General features: G+C 32.9%; 3 protein-coding genes across 4 annotated transcripts; 1 reads left to right on the top strand and 2 right to left on the bottom strand.

Moving 5' to 3' along the window:
• Positions 1 to 2,085: 2,085 nt before the first annotated feature.
• LOC124539274 (protein-serine O-palmitoleoyltransferase porcupine) lies at positions 2,086 to 4,508 on the bottom strand. Its single transcript, XM_047116604.1, has one exon. It carries the CDS (start codon positions 4,287 to 4,289, stop codon positions 2,964 to 2,966), a length of 1,326 nt encoding a protein of 441 aa, XP_046972560.1. The 5' UTR covers positions 4,290 to 4,508; the 3' UTR covers positions 2,086 to 2,963.
• A 794-nt stretch (positions 4,509 to 5,302) lies between these two features.
• LOC124542739 (ATP-dependent helicase brm) lies at positions 5,303 to 22,195 on the top strand. Of its 2 annotated transcripts, XM_047120648.1 has the most exons (30): positions 5,303 to 6,079; positions 9,218 to 9,747; positions 9,831 to 9,977; positions 10,348 to 10,507; positions 11,063 to 11,149; positions 11,237 to 11,337; positions 11,730 to 11,868; positions 12,222 to 12,411; positions 12,877 to 13,015; positions 13,093 to 13,267; positions 13,364 to 13,384; positions 13,587 to 13,694; positions 13,773 to 13,890; positions 14,048 to 14,186; positions 14,300 to 14,381; positions 14,463 to 14,620; positions 14,976 to 15,153; positions 15,512 to 15,754; positions 16,184 to 16,350; positions 16,446 to 16,634; positions 16,914 to 17,072; positions 17,672 to 17,843; positions 18,057 to 18,166; positions 18,595 to 18,715; positions 18,849 to 19,034; positions 19,216 to 19,412; positions 20,200 to 20,328; positions 20,849 to 20,975; positions 21,057 to 21,237; positions 21,439 to 22,195. In XM_047120648.1, exons 1-30 carry the CDS (start codon positions 5,609 to 5,611, stop codon positions 21,576 to 21,578), a joined length of 5,064 nt encoding a protein of 1,687 aa, XP_046976604.1. In that variant the 5' UTR covers positions 5,303 to 5,608; the 3' UTR covers positions 21,579 to 22,195. The 2 variants fall into 2 exon arrangements, with proteins under 2 accessions (XP_046976604.1, XP_046976606.1); XM_047120650.1 differs by lacking the exon at positions 13,364 to 13,384 and having other exon boundaries at positions 5,304 to 6,079.
• Positions 22,191 to 24,470, bottom strand: LOC124542754 (zinc finger protein 660-like). Its single transcript, XM_047120655.1, has 3 exons — positions 23,943 to 24,470; positions 22,889 to 23,543; positions 22,191 to 22,480 (listed from the first exon to the last, which is right to left on the bottom strand). Exons 1-3 carry the CDS (start codon positions 24,340 to 24,342, stop codon positions 22,234 to 22,236), a joined length of 1,302 nt encoding a protein of 433 aa, XP_046976611.1. The 5' UTR covers positions 24,343 to 24,470; the 3' UTR covers positions 22,191 to 22,233.
• Positions 24,471 to 24,791: the final 321 nt, after the last annotated feature.

Raw genomic sequence — 24,791 nt, 5'->3', positions numbered from 1 at the left:
ACCGCTGAGCATGAGATGAATTATAAATAAAAATTAATCACAAATATATAGTGGTGCTTGCCTTGGTTTTGAACCCGAAATAATCGGTTAAAATGCACGCGTTCTAACTACTGGGCCATCTCAGCTCAATTTACACATTGAGTCCTTTAACGTGCATCAGATCATGTTATGTAAATTTTTCTGCGAAGTAAATTTTATTGACTGTTGCTTTATTTCATTTAGCCATTAATTTGACTTACGAAACAGGTATAATATCCTTTCCCTTTATTTTTGGTACACGACACGATCCACGATTTTATTTCAAATCCATTTATTTCAATTTAAAGATGTAATAATGTTTACTATAAGAGATTGATATAGGCAATTACATACTGACTGAAATTTTTCGTTGGGTAGCTTAAGATATAGTCAGCCAAAGCAATTTGATGATACAGCTACTTGGTGTATAAAAAAATCGATTTTTTTTTCATTGTAAATGCCGCATCAAAATTCATTGCGAATCTTAGGAATAACTGATATAATTTGATTTATGCTACATAGTTCATACACGATATTAACACTACCGTGTTATTATAACTGTATTAATAATCATTTGGTTAGGAAAATCCTGCTAGAGATATTCCCATCATATTAGAAAATTCTTTTGATTATCTTCTGGAATATAGGCTAGCCTAAAATACTTTTTTTTTACTTTTATTTTTTCTACATTAAATATATTTTGTTTTAAATGTTAGGTTTTAATGTCTAGTAACAAGTTTAAATATACGTGGGGTGTATGCTTTATTTTGTATTATTTATATTATTAACAATGTTGCCAATATTACATTATTTGAGTTCAGACTTCAGTTGAGATTTGAGAATACAAAGTGAGAATAGAGATTATAATTTTTTAACTTCTGTTTGGTGTTATCTAAGTAAACTCCTGATTGACTAAAATATATAAAAGCCGCCATAATTTCGCTATTATTCGAATGTGCGCAATCGAAGTCAGTCATTAATAGATAAATCACATTTATCCATTACATTTTTAGTTGTTCCTGGCTAAAGAAAAAAACATAGTTTTCCAGTATTAATTTATATGTATGATTATTTCAAGTGGCAAAATTAAATATAATAGCTTTTCTCATGGTATATGTATCTTTCTTTATTATATAGAACGAATAAAATGTTTGTCTCTTGATGCACGTAATTCAGGTAAAATAACTTTTTAAAATATCTAGGGATACTTCTGCTTCAAACTTTATTCTTCTAAATCCTAAGATAATTCTAGGTTATCAAGAGTTATGACGTCTACTAAGTGTAAAGTTGAATCGGGTATTCAGTTATTAGCCCGATTAACAAAAAAAACAGGAATTGAGCGGTTTTACCCCACTATTTTTGGAAATGGACCAAATCTTGGAGATTTTATTGAAATTTACAGTGAAGAAAGTACTTCTTGTCTTCTTGCTGAATTCATATGTGAATCATTAATTTCAAATGAATTAGGAGGACCAGAAGCTAGTGTAATAGTTTTTAATACTGATGGAAAATTGACTTTAGATTATCTTATTAACATAGCTAAGAGTAAAATTTTGAAATTATCTAATTACAACACCAGTAATATCAACAGTTTACTTAATGCAATATTAAAAAACTTGTTTATTGTAGATATATATGAATCTACACAATTTTATATAAGTATACAAAATTTGGATGTATTTTTGATAAAGAACCCAAATATATCTTTAATAGTATTTGATACACTTACAGCATTTTATTGGGATGAACAAGATTTACAAAAAGTTACTAAAATGGATTTGTATTTAAAAAAATTACTTCGTATGATACAAAAAGTTGTTAAAGATTTTAAGGTTACAGTTATCTATAGCAGACCGGAATATTTCAGCACTAATAAGGAAACCATTGAGAACCTGGAACCCTGTTGTGAAAAACCAGTAATTGAGCAAATCAACTATAGAATACAGATAGTTTACAATGGCAATGGCCAGAATCATATTAATGTGAGGACACATGATAAGCAGTTTCAAAAAACTTTTAATATAATAAATGATGAGATAATATGGATATAAGATAAATATTACACTGTAAGAAATCAATTGTTTTATTTGGCAGTTAGAGGAATCAACTATTTTGTAAAGGGTAGAAACTTTAGATAAAACAACTATTAGAGATATTACCATACAATCTACTGTTTCTACATACTTGTGCATTTTTTATAAATATAAGTAGAAGAAGAGAATAGTGTTATACATTTTAAAAAACTTGTATGATGAAAAATCTAGAAGTATTTGATAAATAACAATAAATCAATTTAAATGACCAGTTCTTGATAAATAACATATTAATGTTATCACTTTACCATAATTTGTATACTGTTGTTGTATTAAATACTTCAAACAAACACGCTATAACATAAATTTGAATTGAGTATTATTTTGTCAAAGGCTTAATAAGACCCAAATTACAGTAATAATATACTATAAAAACAGCTATGCTGCAATTGTAAAATGCTAATAGAATTAAAAATACTGATAAATTTTCTACCTAATTATTGTGCATTTAATTAAAACCTAGTAATCAAATCATTGCAAACTTGTTTCCAATATTATTGTTTCATATTAATCCAAAAAAGAAATCCATATTGAGCATCACAACATCTGTATAGACTCACCAGTACAACACAATGCAAGTTTTGTTTATGATATCTATATCCTTCTATAAAATTCTCAATTTTATTTTAAACTAACAATTTCATTAAAGTTAAAATAATATAGTGCATATCTATACTTTCAATAGTGAAAGTTTTCATTTTTGTTTTCAAGTTTAACATATTTGTTGAACCTTAAGTATTAACTTAATCTTAATTGTTCACTTAATTCTTATAATTAACCTATAAATACCAACATAGAGATCATAAGAGATTAAGATTTTCAGTTAATATTTTCCTCTAAATATAATTAATATCACATCATTAAATAAATTAAATACATAAATGCTGCAAGGCCATGGCTAAAATAATTAAGATTTTCCCATTTATTTATAGTATGGTAAAAAGAATATCCTGATTCTTGAACAGAAAAGGAGGCTTCAAACATAACTCCAAGGTAGGCTAGATGTATGATAGTTAAAACAGAAAATAATGTGTTTACAAAGACAGCTAAGAGACTGTTCTTTTTATATTTGTGTTCACATTGTTTAACACATGGGTTAGCTAAGCAACAAACTTCTAAAGCCAATGCAACTTTATAACGAAAGTTATACTCTACATATGAGAATGTCCCAATGCTGAGTAATACTGCAGAAAACTGAAAATTAAAGCCATGTAGCAAAGATGATACAGCATAAGTTGTAAGTATTGACATAAATTGACCATATGGTTGACAAGTTTTGAAAACATAATTCTTTAACCATTGATGCATTGGAATATTCCAAAATATAACAACTTGAACAAGTGACCTCGGTAGCTCGATAAAGAATGGTTTTGTTACTTGTAGATCTGAATGACAATCATTGGTTAATCCAAATCCAGCACTTATCATAGAAACAATTGACATACTTGAAACAAAATAATGAGACATTCTAAATGCTTGAGCATCTCGATAAGCAGTCAACCATTTACTTACATTATCATCTATGTACCAAGGCACTATACAATTAGATAAAACTAAACAAAACATTGAAATAAAAAGATTGAATAGAATTATCTGCACCCATCTCTTTGTCAAAAATTTTACATGTAGATATTGATCATAAGTGTGAAAAGATATCCATGGACCCAAAATACAATTAGCTGGACAAAGTATATACCCACCATATTCAAGGGGATTCAACATTTGTTTAAACAAATTTCTGTCTAATTCAATAGCTACAGAAATTACTTTCATTGCCACTATCATTTGAACACCTCTGATTTGCTGCCAAGTTTTTGGATTTATTAAATATAGCTCACACGATAATAAAAATAAAATTACACAAAAAGATATAAAAAATCCTCTACATTTTTTTGTAAATATAGATAAACAAATAATTAGCACATAAGTACCGATGGTAAGACCGTAAATCCAAATAATAGCCCAGCCAATGTTGAAATAAAGAAGAAAACTTCCAAATACGAGAGACAAACTGTGTCTTACATTGTGCGGCATAGAAATGTACTGTATGATGAAGCGTAAACATATATTCGCTAAGATTAAATCCTTCGCGAATCTGAGTCCATCATATAGGGTTGGTTCACCGCACAAAGAAATATAAGTCCAAGTATTTTCAATGTATTCATCTTCTTCATCCATGTTAATGCACGCCGGCAATTATGCTACTTGTGATTGGAAGTTAATGTTTTACATCTCGTGCAATATATTGCAAAATCCATCAATTCCACTTTGTTAAGTATGTTTCACTTATTTAAACTGTATAGTATCTACAGAAATTATATTTTTATTATTCGAATACTATAAGCAATTAAGAATAAGAAATAAGAATGATCAGAATGTTGAATGTAGGAACTAGGAATATATATGGAAATATCAAAATCTAGAAGTGACAATCAATTTGACAAATCAAAAATATTTTCAGTTATGTACCAATATGATTGTTTTAATTTTATTTATAATTCATAGAAAAAATATTTATATTACTCAAGCCTTTAAAGTACTAATACTTAATTGTATTTTTCAGAAAAGTAAATTAAAATCGTTCTTTATTAACAAAGTTCAACTTAGTAAATGTTTCAGTTTCAAATTGAGACAATTGGCAACATTACTAAATATAAGCGATGCTGGATGTACGTTACAAGGCTAATGCCTTGTATATATATCGCCTTAATAGGCGTATTCATAAGATTTAGATATTTTGTGCATATATAATCAAAGGATTGTTGAGAAGTACATGATTCCTCGACTTATTCATATATGTCAAAAATTGTGATATGGGTTAATCAAGGTAGTGAACAAGTCAATGTTAGTAGTTAGAGGTTTTCCACTACTTTCATTATTAGTTATTGATTTTACATAACATTTGTGTCAGTCTATTTCTACACAATCTTTGTGTTACGCATTTTATTTATTTTTGATTAAATAATATAAATCATAATATTTGAATGAATCTTTTGTTGTTAAGTTTCACTGTTTAACTCTCTAAAAATATATTTATTTCAAGGCAATAGACAAGAGATATTGATCGAAAACAATTTATATTATTTACAAAAAATGTACTATTTTTTTCTAAACTGATTTAGGTAGTAACCTATTTAATTTATTAATTCTACAATTAATTACCATTTACCATTCATAACATCTGGCAACACTGCAAAATATTGCTTTCGCGTTATATTTCACGTTTTGTCGTTTTCTAATAGCTGCGGCTTTTAAACTATATCAGTGGATAGGTTTTTTCATTCTGATATAACATTGTTTTGTATTTCATTATATGTGGTATTTACAGCATTAACTTATAATTTATTCGAAGTATTTAAACAATGTAGAATTGTGTTATAAATATCAATTACAGTATTGACATACGCGCTGTGTTCCGCCATGAAGCAATTGTGATTGTGACTGTGTTTGTGTCTAAATATTTTTGATATGCTGTAAGATTAGAATACGGACTTAAAATGGCCAGTCCATCTCCACAAAGTAGCCCTATGCCTCCACCACAGGCGCCTAGTCCAATGGGACCGCCGACGCAAAGTCCGGCACCGCCACAATCACCTCATAGTCCTTACAACCAACAACATGTGAATGGTCCACCTCCATCACATCCTTCGGGTTCTGGACAACCACCCATGCAAAATCACATGCCACCGTCAGGTCCACCCCATACAATTGCGTCCAATACTAACGGTCCACCTGGGGTTCCACAACAACATCCAGGAATGCCACCCAGTGGCCATCAAATGCCACCTCATATGGTCGGACCACACATGCCTGGACCACCTGGGCATCCTATGGGTGCTGCTGGTTCTCATCCACCTGGCCCAAATGGTCATAGTAATATTCCAAATAATCCTCAGCATTCAAATATGCCAGGACAAGGGCCTCCTCATGGATATATGCAACATCAAATTGGACACATGCCAAATCAAGTAAGTTAACTACTTTTATGAAATTAAAACATACATATAATTTATAATGATATTATAATCAAGCTTATCTATATAGAAGTTATATGGAATTAGCCATAAGATTATCATAAACTTGATGTTTGTAAACAGTAAATATTCAGAAGACTATTAAACATATAGATATAATATAAATGCTTTGTGTAAAAATATGAAAATGTGTTTACTTCATTGCTAAATAAGGGTCCATATATATCCTGTGATATAAACATTGATTCATTTAAAATAGTAAAGAACTGGGTCTTCAGTCGATTGATTTGGCTCGGATGAGGAAGTACTGTATTTTCATCTTCTAAATATACAGTATACACAACTGGTGTGTTTAACTTGAATTTTACCCAGTCTGCCATATTACCTGAAAAGTTGTCTAAAAACAGAAAGAAAGTTAGAATTATATATACATTTTTGTTTACCATTTATAATTACCTTATTAGTTATGAAATAAATGAATTATTTGAAATAGTATATAATTATTTTACATATAATACTAATAAATATACTTTACTAGCTATCAATCCCAGCTGGAGTGTATACTATATAAAACTTTCTCTGTTGATGTAATTGAACAAAAATACTTAGCATGTAAATTATCTAAGCATAAGATGATGGAAAGCTACTTTGTTTTATATATGTCAATAAAAATATCAATGGCTTTTTTGATAAATATTTTTGATAATTTAATACTTACAAAAATAGTTAGCTGTTGTTCCCACATAGTATGTTATGTTATGGTTTTCAAGAACCTTGGAACAGGTAGACCTTAGAATTTCCATCTGAATAATTAAGTTTTGATTATTTTTTTTATTTCTTAACAGTAAAATACATATTTCAAAAAGAACTGTCTTCATATAATTAACTATTATGATGACAAGGATCCATAGTGATAGTAGTTCATGCATACTATACAATTTTATACAGTCAGTAGTTTAATCCACAGTAGACACACCAGTAAATTGCAAAAAAATTTAAAGAGTAAAACATTGAAATAAAATATTTTGTTAGATACATATTCTTAAATTCAATGAAATTATAATGTAATACAAGTTTTGCTATAAGTTATTTACGTTAAACACCACTGATACTGGTACTTTAATCGGATAATATACTGCATGTTTCCATTATGTTTGTAACAATAGTTTACTAAACAGTTTAAAATAAAGAGTACAAGTACATACTTACCATTATATCATGATTATTAGCAAGGGTTGTAGTGTGTCCATAAGGTACTGTTATATATCGCCCAAAGCCTTTTACATTTATAAAAGCAATCATATCCAATGCAAGACTATTAAGAACATATGATAAAGCCTGGCTTTCTTCTTCTGAAAGAGCTTTGTGCCCAATATAAATAGAGTTGCATTCTTCATCTATCACTATAAAAAAATAGAAACTATTATGTTTACATGAAAGGATAAGGATAATATGAATCTTTCAAAAGTACATGTAAAAAATATTTTTTGTTCTTCTTGCCATAATACTCACTCTTAGAAGATTTCTCAAGAAACCAATTTCTAGCAATGTTAACTCCAATAGGAAAATTTCCATGGTGGCATTTCTTTTGAGGATAAATATCTCTCCTATTTTTAGACCATAACCTATCCTAGAAAAATTTGAGCTGTCTTTTAAATTATTTGAAGTTAGATAGTTAAATTTTACATTCTTTACTATCATTAGAAGATGTTATTCTGATTATTAATAATGGAAATAAGATGAAGTGTTTATTGCTATTAACTAAAAATTCGTTCTTAGCATTTTTTCGTTTTTATGGAACCACTAAATTAAATTAAAACACATTAAATTTGGATTTTACATCGAAGTAATTAAAGATCCATGAACTTTTATGATACAATATGAAATTGAAATCATATTGTATCTTAAAGTTCATGGATTTTAATGAAATCTCTAATTTAAGCATCAACAGTAGAATGGTGTACAAAATGGCTAGCAATTTAAAATAGCAGGATTAATCCTGATCTTTTGGGATATTGTTGTCAGGGACGGTTAAATAGAAATATTGGTTTTTACTTAATTAATTTATGGAATATATGTGTATAATGAAAATGTTTATTTTAAACCAACAAGTATTTGTTAAATATAAGAAAATGATTATGTTATAAGCTAAGCTATTTGTACTCTGAACTAAGGGATTCAAAAACTTATGATCCCTAGACATCCCTTCTATTGAGAACTAAGAATTTAATACAATTAACCTGTTTTTTACTGAAGACAAATCCATCTGGATTCAATATAGGTAAAAGATAAAAGTCAAACTTCCTTAAGAGACTGTTGAGGCCACTTGTCCTATTTAATAATTCAGAAAATAGGTTCAAAATCAAAGCTGAAGACATCCAATCCTTCCCATCTTCCCCTCCTACTATGAAAACAATGGGCTTTTTCTTCCCGTTTGATAAATGAAGCATAAAAATATCTCTTTTCTCAAAGGTTTTTGCAATAACAGTTTTTTTAAAGTTAGTGTTTTTTTTTCCACATTTATTGATTAAGCTCAAAATACTTTCCCAATCATGAAATGTATTGAATACGTTATATGGAGATGTATCATTCTCATTGGGCATAGACTCTCTGAAAGATCCTTTGTAATTACTGTCTAAAATAAATTTGGTTTTTAAACTTAAATTTTTAAATTATAAAATTTTACATTTGAACATCTGTAATAATATTATATTGTATGTTGAAAGACTGCATTTTTTCTTCAAATATTAGTGCTTTCTCCTCGGTAACCATCACATCCATAGGTATTGCAGCTTCATTTGACACACCATTTAAAAAGCTTATAGCTTCTTTTTTTAAATGTAAGTAATATAAGAAAGCTCTTTCATAAGCATTAAAAGCTGTTATCTCATAAAGTGTATAATTTTCGAGAGTATGAGTACATAAAAACGGGACATATAAGAAGATATAGGCAATAAATAACATTTTTAATAATGGTTACTTTGTGTCAATGCTGAAATATCAGTATGGCTGTGCCTTAAGTATTAATGACATGACCTTTTTACAGTGATCTGTTAATACATGTAATGAAAAAGGTTTCTTCCGTTAATCTAGTTAAAGTGAAAATATATACAGTATTTTTTTTGTTTGTAGGGTCCGATGGCTTTGACAGGCGGCCCACCGCCTGGTAACGGGCCACAGGGCCCACCAGGCCAACCAGGAGTGCCACTTCCACTTGGCGGTCCGCCACCTCACGGTGTGCATGCGCAAGGAATGCCTCCTATGCCACCACATCATGGAATGATGTCATCACAAGGAGGTTACTCTCATGCAGCTCCATCCCCTAGTGGCGCTCCGACCCCTCCCGGTGGTCCTCCATCTAACCAACCGCCTTCTGGAGCCCCACCGCAACCCCCTGCCGCACAAACCCCTCCCCACGGCTCAGTACCTCCACCGTCTACTTCCTCCGCAAATGGAGCGCCTTCTTCTTCTCCGATGCAGAGCTCCCTCGCTGCGTCTGGACCGGACAATCTAAATGCTCTGCAACGAGCTATCGATTCAATGGAGGAGAAAGGTTTACAAGAGGATCCGAGATACTCGCAGCTCCTGGCCATTCGCGCGCGAACAAATTCTCAAGATCCGAACAAAGGACTATTTTCTAATACACAACTGGGCCAGTTAAAGTGAGTAATTTAAGTAATTTTGATTAAGTTTAATCGTAATTGGATTTAATAAACTTATTATTGGCGTATTGTTTATTTTGCAGAGCTCAAATAGCAGCTTACCGAAACCTGGCGCGCAATCAGCCCATCGCTCAACAAATCGCTCTGATGGCGGCGGGCAAACGTACCGGCGACACGCCGCCCGAGTGCCCCACGCCGCCCGCGCAGCCGCCCTCGCCCTACAGTCAGGGGTAACGAACCAAGTTGTTACGGCAATTAGCGCACTATCAATCTGATGACCTCCGTGGTTGAGTGGTGTGTACACCGGTTTTCATGGGCACGCCATTCCGAGGTCCCGGGTTCGATTCCCGGCCGAGTCGATGTAGATTATCATAGTTTTCTATTTTGTCATGGATCACAAACACCCAGTTTGTAATGTATGTGAGGTTGTCTCATATTTATCTATTTATTTATAATTAATAAGGGTTCAGTCCTGAGGTTAAGGTCTAATTGACTTATAACATATTATTGTGACTTGATTGAATAGTTTCTTATTTTAAAATATCTCTTGTATAATATAGGAAACGTGACTTAGGCTTAGACATGTTTATGTTCCCTTAGGCAACCACAAGCAGGCGGACAAAGCGCAGGGGTTACGGGAGGCAAGGGCGCTGCCGGTGGGGACGCCGCTCGCGGTGGGGGCGGAGCGCCGCCCACGCCTCTCCCAATGACGGGACAAATGGCTCCGCCCACTCAACCCACACCGCCTTTGGTGAATCCGGTACGATGTTTTTAACGAATATTTATATGTTAAACTGTTTGCATAATAATTATTAGTATTTTCATGGTGGCTTTGTTTAGCGGTACAACAACAAAAACAGCCTGTAAATTCCCACTCCTGGGCTAAAGGCCTCCTCTCCCTTTGAGGAGATTTGGAACATATGTCATATAAACCATGCTGTTCCAATACGGGTTGGTGGAATACACATGTGGTGGAATTTCTATGAAATTTGTCACATGCAGGTTTCCTCACGATGTTTTCCTTCACCGCTGAGCACGAGATGAATTATAAAGACAAATTAAGCACATGAATCAGCGGTGCTTGCCTGGCTTTGAACCCGCAATCATTGGTTAAGATGCACGCGTTCTTACCACTGAGCCATCTCTACTTTCTTTAGTTTAGCGGTAGCCAAGCAACAATACTTAGTACTGTTGTTGTCCGGTTGAATGATAAGTGGCACTATAGACATACATATTATCTCACTTCCCGAGGTTATTGGCCCATTTGACCATCCACCAAAGAGAAATGTATATATGGACTATAATTTTATTGCAGCCAATGGGAGGCGCACCTGCATTGCGAGGCCCCGCGCCGCCCCGGGGGCCCGGCCCTGGAGCTCCCACGGGACCACCAACTCAGCAGGTTAAAAATTTATTTCAAAAACATATCTGTTTGTTTTACTGTTATTTATATTACTAAAAAAATAATATGTTTTTGATGTTTTTTCAGCCGGGTGTTCCAACTCCCGGAGCGAAGCAGAATCGTATCACGTCTATCCCCAAACCGGTCGGGATCGATCCATTACAGATTTTAAATGAGAGAGAAAACAGGTAAGATCTTGACTTCACTTCAATAAGTAAAGTAAAAAGTAAAGTAACAGCCTGTAAATTTCCCACTGCTGAGATAAGGCCTCCTCTTCCATTGAGGAGAGAGATTGGAACATATTCCACCACGCTGTTCCAATGCGGGTTGGTGGAATGCACATGTGACAGAATTTCGATGAAATAAGACACATGCAGGTTTCCTCACGATGTTTTCCTTCACCGCCGAGCACGAGATGAATTATAAACACAATTAAGCACATATATATAGTGGTGCTTGCCTGGGTTTGAACCCGCAATCATCGGTTAAGATGCACTCGTTCTAACCACTGGGCCATCTCAGCTCAATAAGTAATAATTATTATTATTTAAATATCGCTTAAACGTTAATTGTTTTATAGAATCGCAGCACGGATCGCTCACCGCATTGAAGTCCTCTCCAACTTGCCGGCGAATATATCGGACGACCTCCGCTTGCAGGCACAAATAGAGCTGCGGGCGCTCCGTGTTCTTAACTTCCAAAAGCAACTACGAGCTGAGGTACCCACTTTCTTAGCAATATAAATATAATAATAATAATAAATATGAGACAACATCACATACATTACTCTGATCCCAATGTAAGTAGCTGAAGCACTTGTGTTATGGAAATCAGAAGTAACGACGGTACCACAAACACCCAGACCCAAGACAACATAGAAAACTAATGGTAATCTACATCGACTCGGCCAGGAATCGAACCCGGGACCTAAGAGTGGCATACCCATGAAAACCGGTGTACACACCACTCGACCACGGAGGTCGTCATCAATATAATGTCAAAAACGATTTATGAATATAACAATTTTTAATTCAGTAAGATATTAATTGAATAATCGATGATTTTCTATTAGATTCTTGGACAAGTACGTCGTGACACGACCCTAGAGACGGCTGTTAACATTAAAGCCTACAAGCGCACGAAGAGGCAAGGGTTGCGCGAGGCTCGCGCCACGGAGAAACTCGAGAAGCAACAAAAGTTGGAAGCCGAAAGGAAGCGCAGACAGAAGCACCAGGAATTCCTGCAAACTGTATTGCAACATGGTAAGACACTATTTAGTCTTATTATATTTTAAAGCAGTTTATTTGTATAACAAAATAAATAATATACATCCCTTATGTTATCGTGAAGATAAGTAATTATTAAAAATTGGCTACTAGGACTAGATTGTGAACAAACTGAACTGTTGTTGCTATAATATTTTGTGTAACAAATTACACACATACACTCACACACACACATTTACACACTCTAGTCTAGTATACAGTAAGAAATATTTTTTTATCATTTATTTTTATTTACATAGAACAATATGACACTCAAATATGAGAGAGGACACTGATTTCTGTAATACAGGTTTTGAGCCTAGCTCAGAAATCAGGGATTTCATTATACTCTGTAAATTTTTATGTGAATAAAGATTATTTATTATTATTATTATCTGCTAACTAAACATACATACAACTTAGCTTATATGTATTATTTTAAAACTATTGTAACATTTATAGCTAAGGACTTCAAAGAGTATCATCGCAACAATGTCGCTAAGTTGTCTCGCATGAATAAAGCCATCATGAACTACCACGCGAATGCTGAGCGAGAACAGAAGAAAGAACAAGAGCGCATCGAAAAGGAGCGTATGCGACGGTACGTATAGCAATATAATCAGACATTATAATATTTTTAGAAAATTATTTGAACTAACAATGTGTTTATATTCTTAGCTTGATGGCTGAAGACGAAGAGGGATACAGAAAGCTCATTGATCAGAAGAAAGACAAGCGGCTGGCGTTCCTTTTGTCGCAGACTGACGAGTACATTGCCAGTCTAACGGAGATGGTCAAACAACACAAGCAGGAGCAACGTAAAAAACAACAGGAAGAGGAACGACGGAAAAGGGTGAGACATATTTGATATTTGATTTGAAAGCTAAAATAATTCAATAATCTACATGTGATAATCATTTAATTAATATTTCATTATTATTAACAACAGGAAGAAGAGCGTAGGAAAAGGGTGAGATAGATTTGATATACCATTAAAAGCTAAAATAATTCATTCATAATAATCATTAGATGAATGTTGTATTATTTGATCATTCATATTTTACTGTCAAAATTAGGTTAAATTATCTAAATTAAACTTGCTCAAAATTTAATACTTATTAGTTCTTTTACTTTGCTCTCGTAAATAAATTATATAATTTTTACTTTTCTAGAAATCTCGCAAGAAGAAGGTTCTCGAAGGGGGTGAAATAGACGCGATGGACGACAGCTCACAAACATCAGACTCTCGTGTCAGTGTTATGGATCCCAAGACTGGTGAAGTAAGTAGTTATCGGTACAAAATTCTAGTTCTATTTTCTCAATTTCAATATTAACATTGTAATACTGTATTGTTATAGGTGCTGAAAGGCGAAGAGGCTCCGCTGTTGTCTCAACTTAAGGACTGGATGGATACACATCCCGGTTGGGAAGTTTTATCTGATTCTGACGATTCTGGCGACGACAGCCAAGATGATGGTAATGGCTTTTTATTAAATATTTTTTAAGTGATTACATTCAAGATTTACATTCAATTTCAATAATATACATGAACATAGTTTTTTTCTTACATAAAATTCCTATGTAGAAGTCATGTTGTTTTATTCAGCTGCTAATGTTATTGATTGCCTTTTAGAAAAGAGAGAAAGAAGGGAGAGGCACCACCATGAGAAGAGTGACAAAGAAAAGACGGACGAGGAGAGAGCGCGCGATATGATCAAGAAAGCTAAAGTTGAAGACGATGAGTATAAGACTGAAGAACAAACTTATTACAGGTTCATATTAAAACAAATATTTAATAGACAAAGTCTCATACTCAACTCAAATATTTATAAATATGAATACAATTTACCAATGTTGTTGATTTGCATTATGTGTTTTATTGCAGTATCGCTCATACTGTGCATGAATCTGTCACCGAGCAGGCCAGCATCTTGGTTAATGGAAATCTAAAGGAATACCAGATTAAGGTTAGTAATAATTTAATAATGTGTATCAACTATTAATTAAGAAATAAATATATTTTATTAATGTAATTTTGTTTTTTTTAGGGCTTAGAGTGGCTGGTATCTCTTTTCAATAACAATCTCAATGGAATTTTGGCTGACGAGATGGGTCTTGGTAAAACCATCCAAACAATTGCTCTGGTAACCTATCTAATGGAGAAAAAGAAAGTAAATGGGCCATTCCTAATCATTGTACCTCTCAGGTAAGTGATTTTTTTAAAATAATTTTAAACAATTGTTAAACAAAGTTTAGTGTATTTTTTTGATAACTCCATTATTTTTTTGATAACTTTGTTGTTGTCTTGACTAATAAATTGCCTCGTTCAATTAAAACTGGTAAACTTATTTTCAAAAGTAATGCATTTTGGATAAGCTTATTTGTTGCATTTCAATTGTTTATTTTATTAGTCAATTGCTTGTAGTGTAACATTAAGTGATCAGATTATCTTTTGGCAATTTAGGTTCTACTGAAGTGGATATTAACCATGAGTGCAAGTCTTGCCTCTAAAAAACTTCTTTTTAGTATTTATTTTTAATCTTTGTCCGCTTTGTTTCCAGTACACTATCAAATTGGGTGTTGGAGTTCGAGAAGTGGGCTCCCACCGTGCAAGTGGTCTCGTACAAGGGCTCCCCGCAGTCGCGTCGTCTCGTGCAGACGCAAATGCGCTCCACTAAGTTCAACGTGCTGCTCACCACTTATGAATACGTCATCAAGGATAAGGGCGTGCTGGCCAAGGTAGGCTAATGCTATAATGAGATATAACGAATGGTGTATCTATCAAGATAACCCAAGCTGAGCTAAAGCTTACACTACATATGGTATGCAGTGCAGTGGATGTGGATAAGTGATATACCGCAACGGGTGAACTGAATTATAAACACAAATTAAACACATGAAAAGCACCACTTAATATGGGATTTTGTACCCACTGTTTGGTTGAGATTCTCGTGTTATAACTCCCCTAGTTGCCTCAATTTTAGCAGAAGCAGCATAACAACCTAACATTATTTATTTCACTAACTAGTTTAGACAAATTGCAAGCTATAAAATCTATAAAATATGACAAAAAGTTCAATCGGCTCGTGACCAACAGGTTCAATGGAAATACATGATAATCGACGAGGGTCACCGTATGAAGAACCACCACTGCAAGCTGACGCAGGTGCTCAACACGCACTACGTGGCGCCACACCGGCTGCTGCTGACGGGGACGCCGCTGCAGAACAAGCTGCCGGAGTTGTGGGCACTGCTTAACTTCCTACTGCCCTCCATATTCAAGAGCTGTTCCACCTTCGAGCAGTGGTTCAACGCTCCTTTCGCGACTACCGGTGAAAAGGTAACTTGCTTGTTACCTAAAAGTAAATAAAGTAAAGTAAAGTAACAGCCTGTACATTTCCCACTGCTGAGATAAGGCCTCCTCTTCCATTAAGGAGAGGGTTTGGATTCCACTACGCTGTTCCAATGCAGGTTGGTGGATTTCACATGTGGCAGAATTTCGATGAAATTAGACACATGCAGGTTCCCTCGCGATGTATTCCTTCACCGCCGAGCACGAGATGAATTATAAACACAAATTAAGCACATATGTATAGTGGTGCTTGCCTGGGTTTGAACCCGCAATCATCGGTTAAGATGCACGCTTTCTAACCAGTGGGCCATCTCTGCTTGTAAACTAACACATATACAAATTGTTTTGTCCAATGGATATACTCATCTGATTTATATTTTAATTTAAAATTAAATGAAGCCTAACTTTTGTTAAAAGGTGGAACTGAACGAGGAAGAAACAATACTTATTATTCGTCGTCTGCATAAAGTTCTACGTCCATTCTTGTTGCGGCGACTTAAAAAGGAAGTGGAGAGTCAGTTGCCCGACAAAGTGGAATACATCATTAAGTGCGACATGAGTGGTTTGCAGCGCGTACTATACAAGTAATATTCTTTGCTCTATTAGAAAATGAGAGTTTTAATGTCAATAATGGTAAAGGTAAAGTTTATAATTAATTATTACAAAATCTTTTTACCAGACACATGCAGTCGAAGGGTGTGCTGCTAACGGACGGATCAGAGAAGGGCAACAAAGGAAAGGGTGGAGCAAAGGCGCTCATGAATACCATCGTACAGCTCCGCAAGCTCTGCAATCACCCCTTCATGTTCCAACACATTGAGGAAAAGTTCTGTGACCACATTGGCACTGGCGGAGGAGTTGTTTCAGGGTATAAAATCTCATTATTGTATTCATGTGTTATATTGGATTGAGGTGTAAATAAAACCTCCAGCTGATAAACTTTAAAATTAATAATGCTATACAAATATACACATCATTTGATTTAAATATTTTGATACAATCTATATGACACAATTCAAATTGTTGACATCAGATTTAAACAGACTAATAGTGTTACAAGACTATTTGCAAAAAATAATGTAATAAAATAAATAGAAAACTTTAATTTACCCAAAATGTCTTTTACACTTTGCTTTTTTTTACTTAGGCCTGACCTTTATCGAGCATCTGGAAAATTTGAACTTCTGGATCGTATTTTACCCAAATTGAAAAGAACTGGACACAGAGTACTGGTGTTCTGTCAGATGACGCAGTGTATGACCATCATTGAGGACTATCTCTCGTGGAGGGCTTTCCAGTATTTGAGGTATAAAAATATTTGTTACGCTTTAATATTTGACTTATATAATCTACACCAGCGGTCGGCACCCGCGGCCCGCGAACATCTTCCTTGCGGCCCGTGAATGTTTTGTAAAAAAGTTGGCAAATATATTAAACATATAACAAATAGCATCTCAAATGCAACCTCAGACATCACACTAAAATTTGTGTAAAGTCAGTTTCCTATTTAAGTCGTTTGTAGTTTTCATTTCTTTATTTTTCTTTTATTTGTCTATAAACATATGAACATAATATAAGTATTATGTGTACGAATTAAACTCTGTGTTTTTTTTACTATTTTTAATAGCATTTTTCTTTTATCTTTGGAATATGACTAATTAACACTAATTGTGCGTAGGTATATTGGGCTTCTAAAGTTAATATCATGACTGTGGCCCGCCTATACTTTATTTCGCCACCTTGTGGCCCTTGCCTACCAAAAGGTTGCCGACCGCTGATCTAAACTAAATATCGTCGGAAATAAAAATTATAGTTTGTAGTTACTACCTTGCTAAAAACTAATTATATTAATTTTAAGAGTAAATTAATTATTTTGGTCCATATGAACTATATCCTTATACACAGACTGGACGGTATGACAAAGGCTGAGGACCGTGGTGAGCTCCTGAAGAAGTTCAACGACGTCGGTTCGGACTATTTCATCTTTTTGCTCTCAACGCGCGCAGGTGGTCTGGGTCTGAACCTGCAGAGCGCAGACACTGTCATAATTTTTGACTCCGACTGGAATCCCCACCAGGTACTGACTTTGGCTAGTCACTAGTTTACAGATGTGACAAAATTTAAAAACTTTAATTAATGTACTAACAACTCCTTTGACTATATACAATCAGACACTAAAATCTTAAGTCGCTCATGATGTTTTAACATTTTATAGTATAGGTTGATCACATTAATACAGTGAAATGGTTACTTATATCTCAAAATAAGATTTCTTATGTGTTCATTTTAGGATCTTCAAGCTCAAGATCGTGCGCATCGTATCGGCCAACGCAATGAAGTTCGTGTTTTGCGTTTGATGACCGTCAATTCAGTGGAAGAAAGAATTTTAGCTGCTGCAAGGTAATATTAATTGAAAATATCAATATGAAATTTTACTATAGTTATCAAATTACAATACATTTTTACTTGGTGGTAGGGCTTTGTGCAAGCCCGTCTGGGTAGGTACCACCCACTCATCAGTTATTCTACCGCCAAATAACAGTACTCAGTACTGGTGTGTTCCGGTTTGAAGGGTGAGTGAGCCAGTGTAACTGCAGGCACAAGGGACATAACAACTTAGTTCCCAAGGTTGATGGCACTATGACGATGTAAGGAATAGTTAATATTTCTTACAGCGTCATTGTCTATGGGTGATGGTGTCCACTTACCATCAGGTGGCCCATCTACTCGTCCACCAACCTATACCATAAAAAAAAAATAATACAATTGTCTACTATATGATTTAAAATAAGAAGAAATGTCATTTATAACAAAAAACTTTTATTCAGGTACAAACTAAATATGGACGAAAAAGTAATTCAAGCTGGTATGTTTGACCAGAAGTCGACTGGTTCGGAACGGCAACAGTTCTTACAAAGCATTTTACATCAAGATGGAGACGATGAGGAGGTAATATTATATTTTAAACAATTTTCTGCAAAATTTTGTTTCTACTACTTCATTTGCTTTTGCATAATACCCATATACCTAATAATATATGTAAAATTGTATTTCATTCAATTGTTTTTCTGATAAAAACTAGGAAGAAAATGAAGTTCCCGATGATGACTTAATCAATGAGATGATAGCTCGTTCCGAGGAGGAGCTGGAGATCTTCAAGCAAATCGACATCGAACGCAAGAAAGTTGAGACGCGATCGCGACTCATCGATGAGTCGGAGTTGCCCGACTGGCTCGTTAAGAATGACGACGAGGTTGTGTGCAACAAGGTAACTCTCGATTACAACTATTGACTTCTAAATATACACAGATAGACATGATTATTTGGGTGCAAACTATTTCTAACACAATTACCTTTAAACTCTTATTACAAACATGATAAAAAAGAAACCTTTTAAAGTATCAACGGTACTGAACTCATTCTAAAAATTGTGTGAATAATATTATCAGGGCCAAGGTTGGAACTACTTGGACGAGGATGAGACGCTGGGGCGTGGGTCCCGGCAACGTAAAGAAGTTGATTACACGGACTCACTTACTGAGAAGGAGTGGCTGAAAGCTATCGATGAGGAGTTTGAAGAGGAGGAGGAGGAAGACGATGATGATGAAGTGCTTGACAAGAAACGGAAGAGAGGACGAAAGCGACGGTAAATATTAAGCTGAATGTGTGTGTTTGTAAAGTACAATAACAGCCCGTTTAATGCTGGGCTAAAGCCTCGGCTCGCTTTGAGGGAAAGGTTTTTAGAACCTAATCTACCACGCCGTTCCAATCCTGGTTGGTGGACACATATGTGACAGAATTTCATTGAAATTAGACACATGCAGCTGCAGTCACGATATTTTCCTTGATTAAATTGGTGGCGTCTTCTTGAGTTCGATCGGTTAAGATGCGCGCTTTGTAACCACTGGCCCAACTAACCTCCAACATAGTTATCTTCAACATTTTATAGAATATAATTTCAAGTGAATTTCTTAAAAATTGCTGGCACACATACTCGTATTTCCAACAATTTCCCTGAAATCGTAGATTATGTTGCAATATTTACCTTACCTACTTACGTTTCGGTCACAATAGATTAATTAGAAGAGTGTTTAATTAATAAAACGTTCATTTCACGTACATCAGATAATTTAACGTACATAGTTATTGATGTTTTAGAAAATTTTAGAAGTTTACCTTTGAAAACTTATTCTAAACCATAGTATTGTACAGAAAAGTATTCTGGATTGTAGACGATTTTAATGATCTAGTCTGAAGAAGTTATATCGTATAGACATATCCCAATAGATAATTGAAAAAAATATATACTATTAGTAAAAAAATGATGTTACCTATTAATTTAATATAAGTAACTACAATAATAAACTTCCTTTATCTTAAAACAACCAAATTACTTGCATGATACTGGTTTTTCATTTATATTTTAATTACAGACGTAACCAAGATGATTCTGACGAAGATGAGGTACCATGCTCTTCAAAAAAGAAAAGCAAAACGGAATTAAATCAACTCAAAAAGAGATTGAAAACTATTATGAAGAAACTCATTGACTATTCTGATGAGTAAGTTCATTATCAACTATGTTCATATTATAAAGAGGAAAAAAGTATGTGAATATTTGAAAAAATGTTAAATATAAATTATTATATTAATATATACATACATACATGTAGTACGACACAACTTAGATGTCGCATCGGCAAAATTCGTAAAACCGATCACATCCGAATTGAGTACGCTATCCCAAATTATCAGTATTTATTTCTCATGCGAATATGATCTTTGCACAAACGTAAGAAGTTGTAATATCATATGACCTATTATATTTATATTTATTATTATTTATATATATATATTCGTCAATTTGACGCGTCGATTTACATGCACTTATTTTCTCTGACGCTTGATTCTATAGCGACAAATAGCGTCAAATGGCGCGATAGGGAGCTATTTCTATTGGTTGTGTAAATCGGCAGTAATCTGTTTTAATTTCATTCCATTGCATTTTCCGATGCTACATCTAATTTGTGTCCTACTATACATACATATTTCCCATAATTATATAGCACCCCTTTTTCTCAGAAATGGTAGAGTGTTATCAGAGCCTTTTATGAAACTACCTTCGCGGCGAGAACTACCTGACTATTACGACGTAATTAAGAAACCGTTAGACATCAAGAAGATCATGAATAGGATTGAAGATGGAAAAGTAAAATATTCTTATTCTATTGACATATTCTTTTTTTAATTCTATTATTAGCAGGTAAACTTATTTATCTTTATTTTTCAGTATACTGACATTTCGGATTTGGAACGTGATTTCTTTACTTTGTGTGCGAATGCTCAAACTTATAATGAGGAAACATCTCTAATTTATGAAGATTCAGTACGCATGCGTAATGTTTTTATAGAAATTAGACGACGCTACGAGAGCGGACAGAATTCTGAAGATTCTGATGATAATGATAAAGGTAAAATTAGAATTACATTATTTACATTTATAAATCTTCAGTAACTAAACTTCCTAACAGTTGGACTTATTTCATTGAATATATTGTGTTAGTCACTGTATGGTTTAGGCTAGGACCCACTGATATTATTTAATAAACAAATTATTTAAATATTTTAGATTATTTTGTATTTAAATTTGCATTAATTGAAATATATTACAGAAGATGAAGATTCAGATGGGGAGTCAAATCGTTCAGTAAAAATGAAAATCAAATTAAAAAATAAGAGCAAGAACACACCATCAAGGAAGCGAAAACAACGCAAATATATCTCGGATGATGAAGATTATGAGGAAGATTAGATGTTACATATTTTTAATAACACAAAACTTTTTTGAACAATTCAATATTAGATGTAAAACTGTTGCACCAGTTTTAATATTACCTAAACAGTATCCAATTTTAAATATTTATGTATAACATCCTGGTAGAGTAACAAAATGCTTTTTTATTAGTAATTCCACTTAATATACAAGAATGACTTACTTGTTGTAAGACAATATGTACCTTAGCACATCGCTAAAGAACGAGATTATATATAAGAATTAACATGAAAAAAAATGTGAATGTGGTTATTAATACTTTTTTCATCTAGCAACTTTTAAAGCATAAATGCTTTAATTAAACATCTTTTGGAAATACTTTTAATACGAATGTCTCAATGTCAAATATTATACATAATATATAAATTTTATCATTTTAGTAGACATCTGTAAGAGTGGATATTTAAAATAAAGCAGTCTCTAAACATTGACAAAAATTATGCCCTTAAAAAAGAAGAATTTTTAACTTAAATGATAATTTGGTTTTTAAGGATATTTTTTATGTTTAAATAACCTTTTAACAATAGACAATTAAATAAAAATATTGTGTAGTTGTAGAAGAGACATGTTTTTGGTAAATAAATTAATAAGGAACATTCTTTTTCTTTTATTTTGCTCTTCATAAAAATTGACATTAATTTTCAACAGTTTGTTTTTCTTTATGAGTTTGTTTGGACTTAATATCTGCCCATTTGCAGTCTATACCATGTACACATTTCATATGCTTGTTCAGACTTGTACTATGTGTAAACCTTTGTGCACAAGAGGGGCAGGGGAAAGGCTTATCTCTGGTGTGGACACGTTTGTGTCTCTGCAGGTCACCATTAGTAAAAAAAGACATGTGACAATTATCACATTTGTAGGACTTATCTCCAGTGTGCCTGAAATTATATCATTTTCCATACATAAAATATAGAAGTAAGTGCATTAAAAATTGTCTAGCTTTGTATATACTATGCTATCTTGACTTGTTTGAATTGAAATAGTATTTGGAATTTTTTTGGTACCAATGACATTATAACATTTATTAATATACATATAAAAAAAAATGTTAAGACAATGAATAAATGAATGGATAGTAAGTCTTTAAAATAGAAAAAAGAAGTTTGTTAGGTAATTCGTTTATGCAATAAATATTGTAAATTACATAATAGTAAGACTCTTAATATTCATATTTCTTTTCTTATATATGTATATATATGTAGGTATGTATGGATATGAATGATTAGTTAATTTACTAAGGACTTCCTGTTGAATGTCTTTATATTTATTTATTAAAGGTTTCTTACCTCTTCAGATGAATAATTAAATTTTTTTTGGTATGTGTTTTGTAACCACATAAATGGCACTCAACTTTTTTAATGCTGCTATGTTTTTTTTTGTGGTTTAGTAGTTCAGAGCAAGTTACAAAGGTATCACCACAATCTTCACAGTTGTAATTTCGAATGTTATAGTGACGATACATGTGGTCTTGTAAGGATTGTCTGGATTTCAATTCTTTATGGCATATATCACATGAATATTTTCCTGTTTGGTGAACATCTAAATGCTTTTTGAGTGAAAAAGCATGCTTAAACTGTTTTCCACATATTGCACAAGTGTAATCTGCTATGTTAGTGTGAGTTTTACGATGAGCAGTTAAACTCGAAGATTGAGTAAAGCTCTTGCCACACTCACAGTGATATGGACGATCTCCATTGTGTCTTCTCATGTGATTTACCAAAGTTTGACTGTGAGGAGTAGTATATAAACATTTTGGACAATGATACCGGCGATCAACTCCAAATCCCGTGAATTTGCCTAGATGTTTTCTCTTTTGATGCATTGAATATTTATGCTTTAGTAATGATGTGCTTGTTTTGAGTATTTTATTGCAGATTGTACATACATGTAGCCTTTTCTCTTTAATGGTAATATTTATTTCATTTCGTTCTATTTTCGTATCTTAAACAATAGAATAGAGTACTGTTTTTGTTAAAAGATTTTAATAATAAAAAATATATTATAATTGTAATTATTACAAAAATTAATAAACAATTTAATCATGAATAATAGTATTGATACCAACAATTTATTCTACGCTAACTCGAATTTTAATGAAAATTGTTTTTTAATGCCAAGTTGCTTAAAATATGTTATTTTTTTATATGTATTACAAATCATGAAGAAATATATAAAATTGACGAAGTTACAAATTTTAAACAACGCTAACTAAAGGCAATTTTTAAAATCAATCGATTTAAATACACTAACACTCACGAGTTATCGTAGTATAAATTGTTGGTGTTGATATAATAATTAAGTACATAGTATCTTTACACTTTAATATGAATCTTGTGATACCTGATAGTTTTATTTGAGCATCCTTAAAATTATCTGGCAGTGAAATTGGACTCTCGATAATAGTTAAGTCTTTTATGTCTTCAGTTTCACCTTTTTGATTATTCAAATTACATTTTTCCTTCACTTGTTGATAAAACATTGAAAATCGTTTTTCAAAGGAAACACATTTTTGACGAAAACTATATGCGACATTTAGTTCTTCTACACAAATCTCACATATAACTATGGGAAAGTATTTATCATAATTTAATCTTAATTGAAAGCAAATGTATATCTTATTTAATATACTTTTCGACTCTTCTTCTTCGGAAAATAAATATTTTGCATGTGTCGCGTTTCCCAAACATATTCGACAGATGTTTATGTTTTCAGTTTCGAGTAAATAATTAATAACATCCATCAGAATGTACTCTCTTATGTATATATAGTAAAACTTTAAAAAGCAGCTATGTTTAAAAATTAATTATTCAACATTGAAAAATTTCGTATATTTAATATAATAACCCATAGGTAGGATGTATATTCATATAATCAAGTTGATAATTTTTTTAAATCATAATTATACATTTGTTAATTATTTTTGTCATGTAATAAATATAGAGAAAATACACAAATAACCCCAGTGAAACGATCGCAATATTTACATTTACAAATTGTTTGACTATTGTTGTGACTTGTGATATGAATTCTGAGCAAGACCACAGACTATCGATTAACCACAGACGAAATTTATAAAAGTCAGGCTACACGATATGATCACTCTTTTCACTAAAGTGATAGCTATGTGTTCAGGTTAAATTAGTTTTGTCTTCTTACGTATTACATAAACATAAAGGGTACATGGATTTA

Source organism: Vanessa cardui, chromosome 2, assembly GCF_905220365.1.
Source record: "Vanessa cardui chromosome 2, ilVanCard2.1, whole genome shotgun sequence".
Classification (NCBI taxonomy): Eukaryota; Metazoa; Arthropoda; class Insecta; order Lepidoptera; family Nymphalidae; genus Vanessa; species Vanessa cardui.
This window is presented reverse-complemented; position numbering and strand designations above follow the sequence as displayed.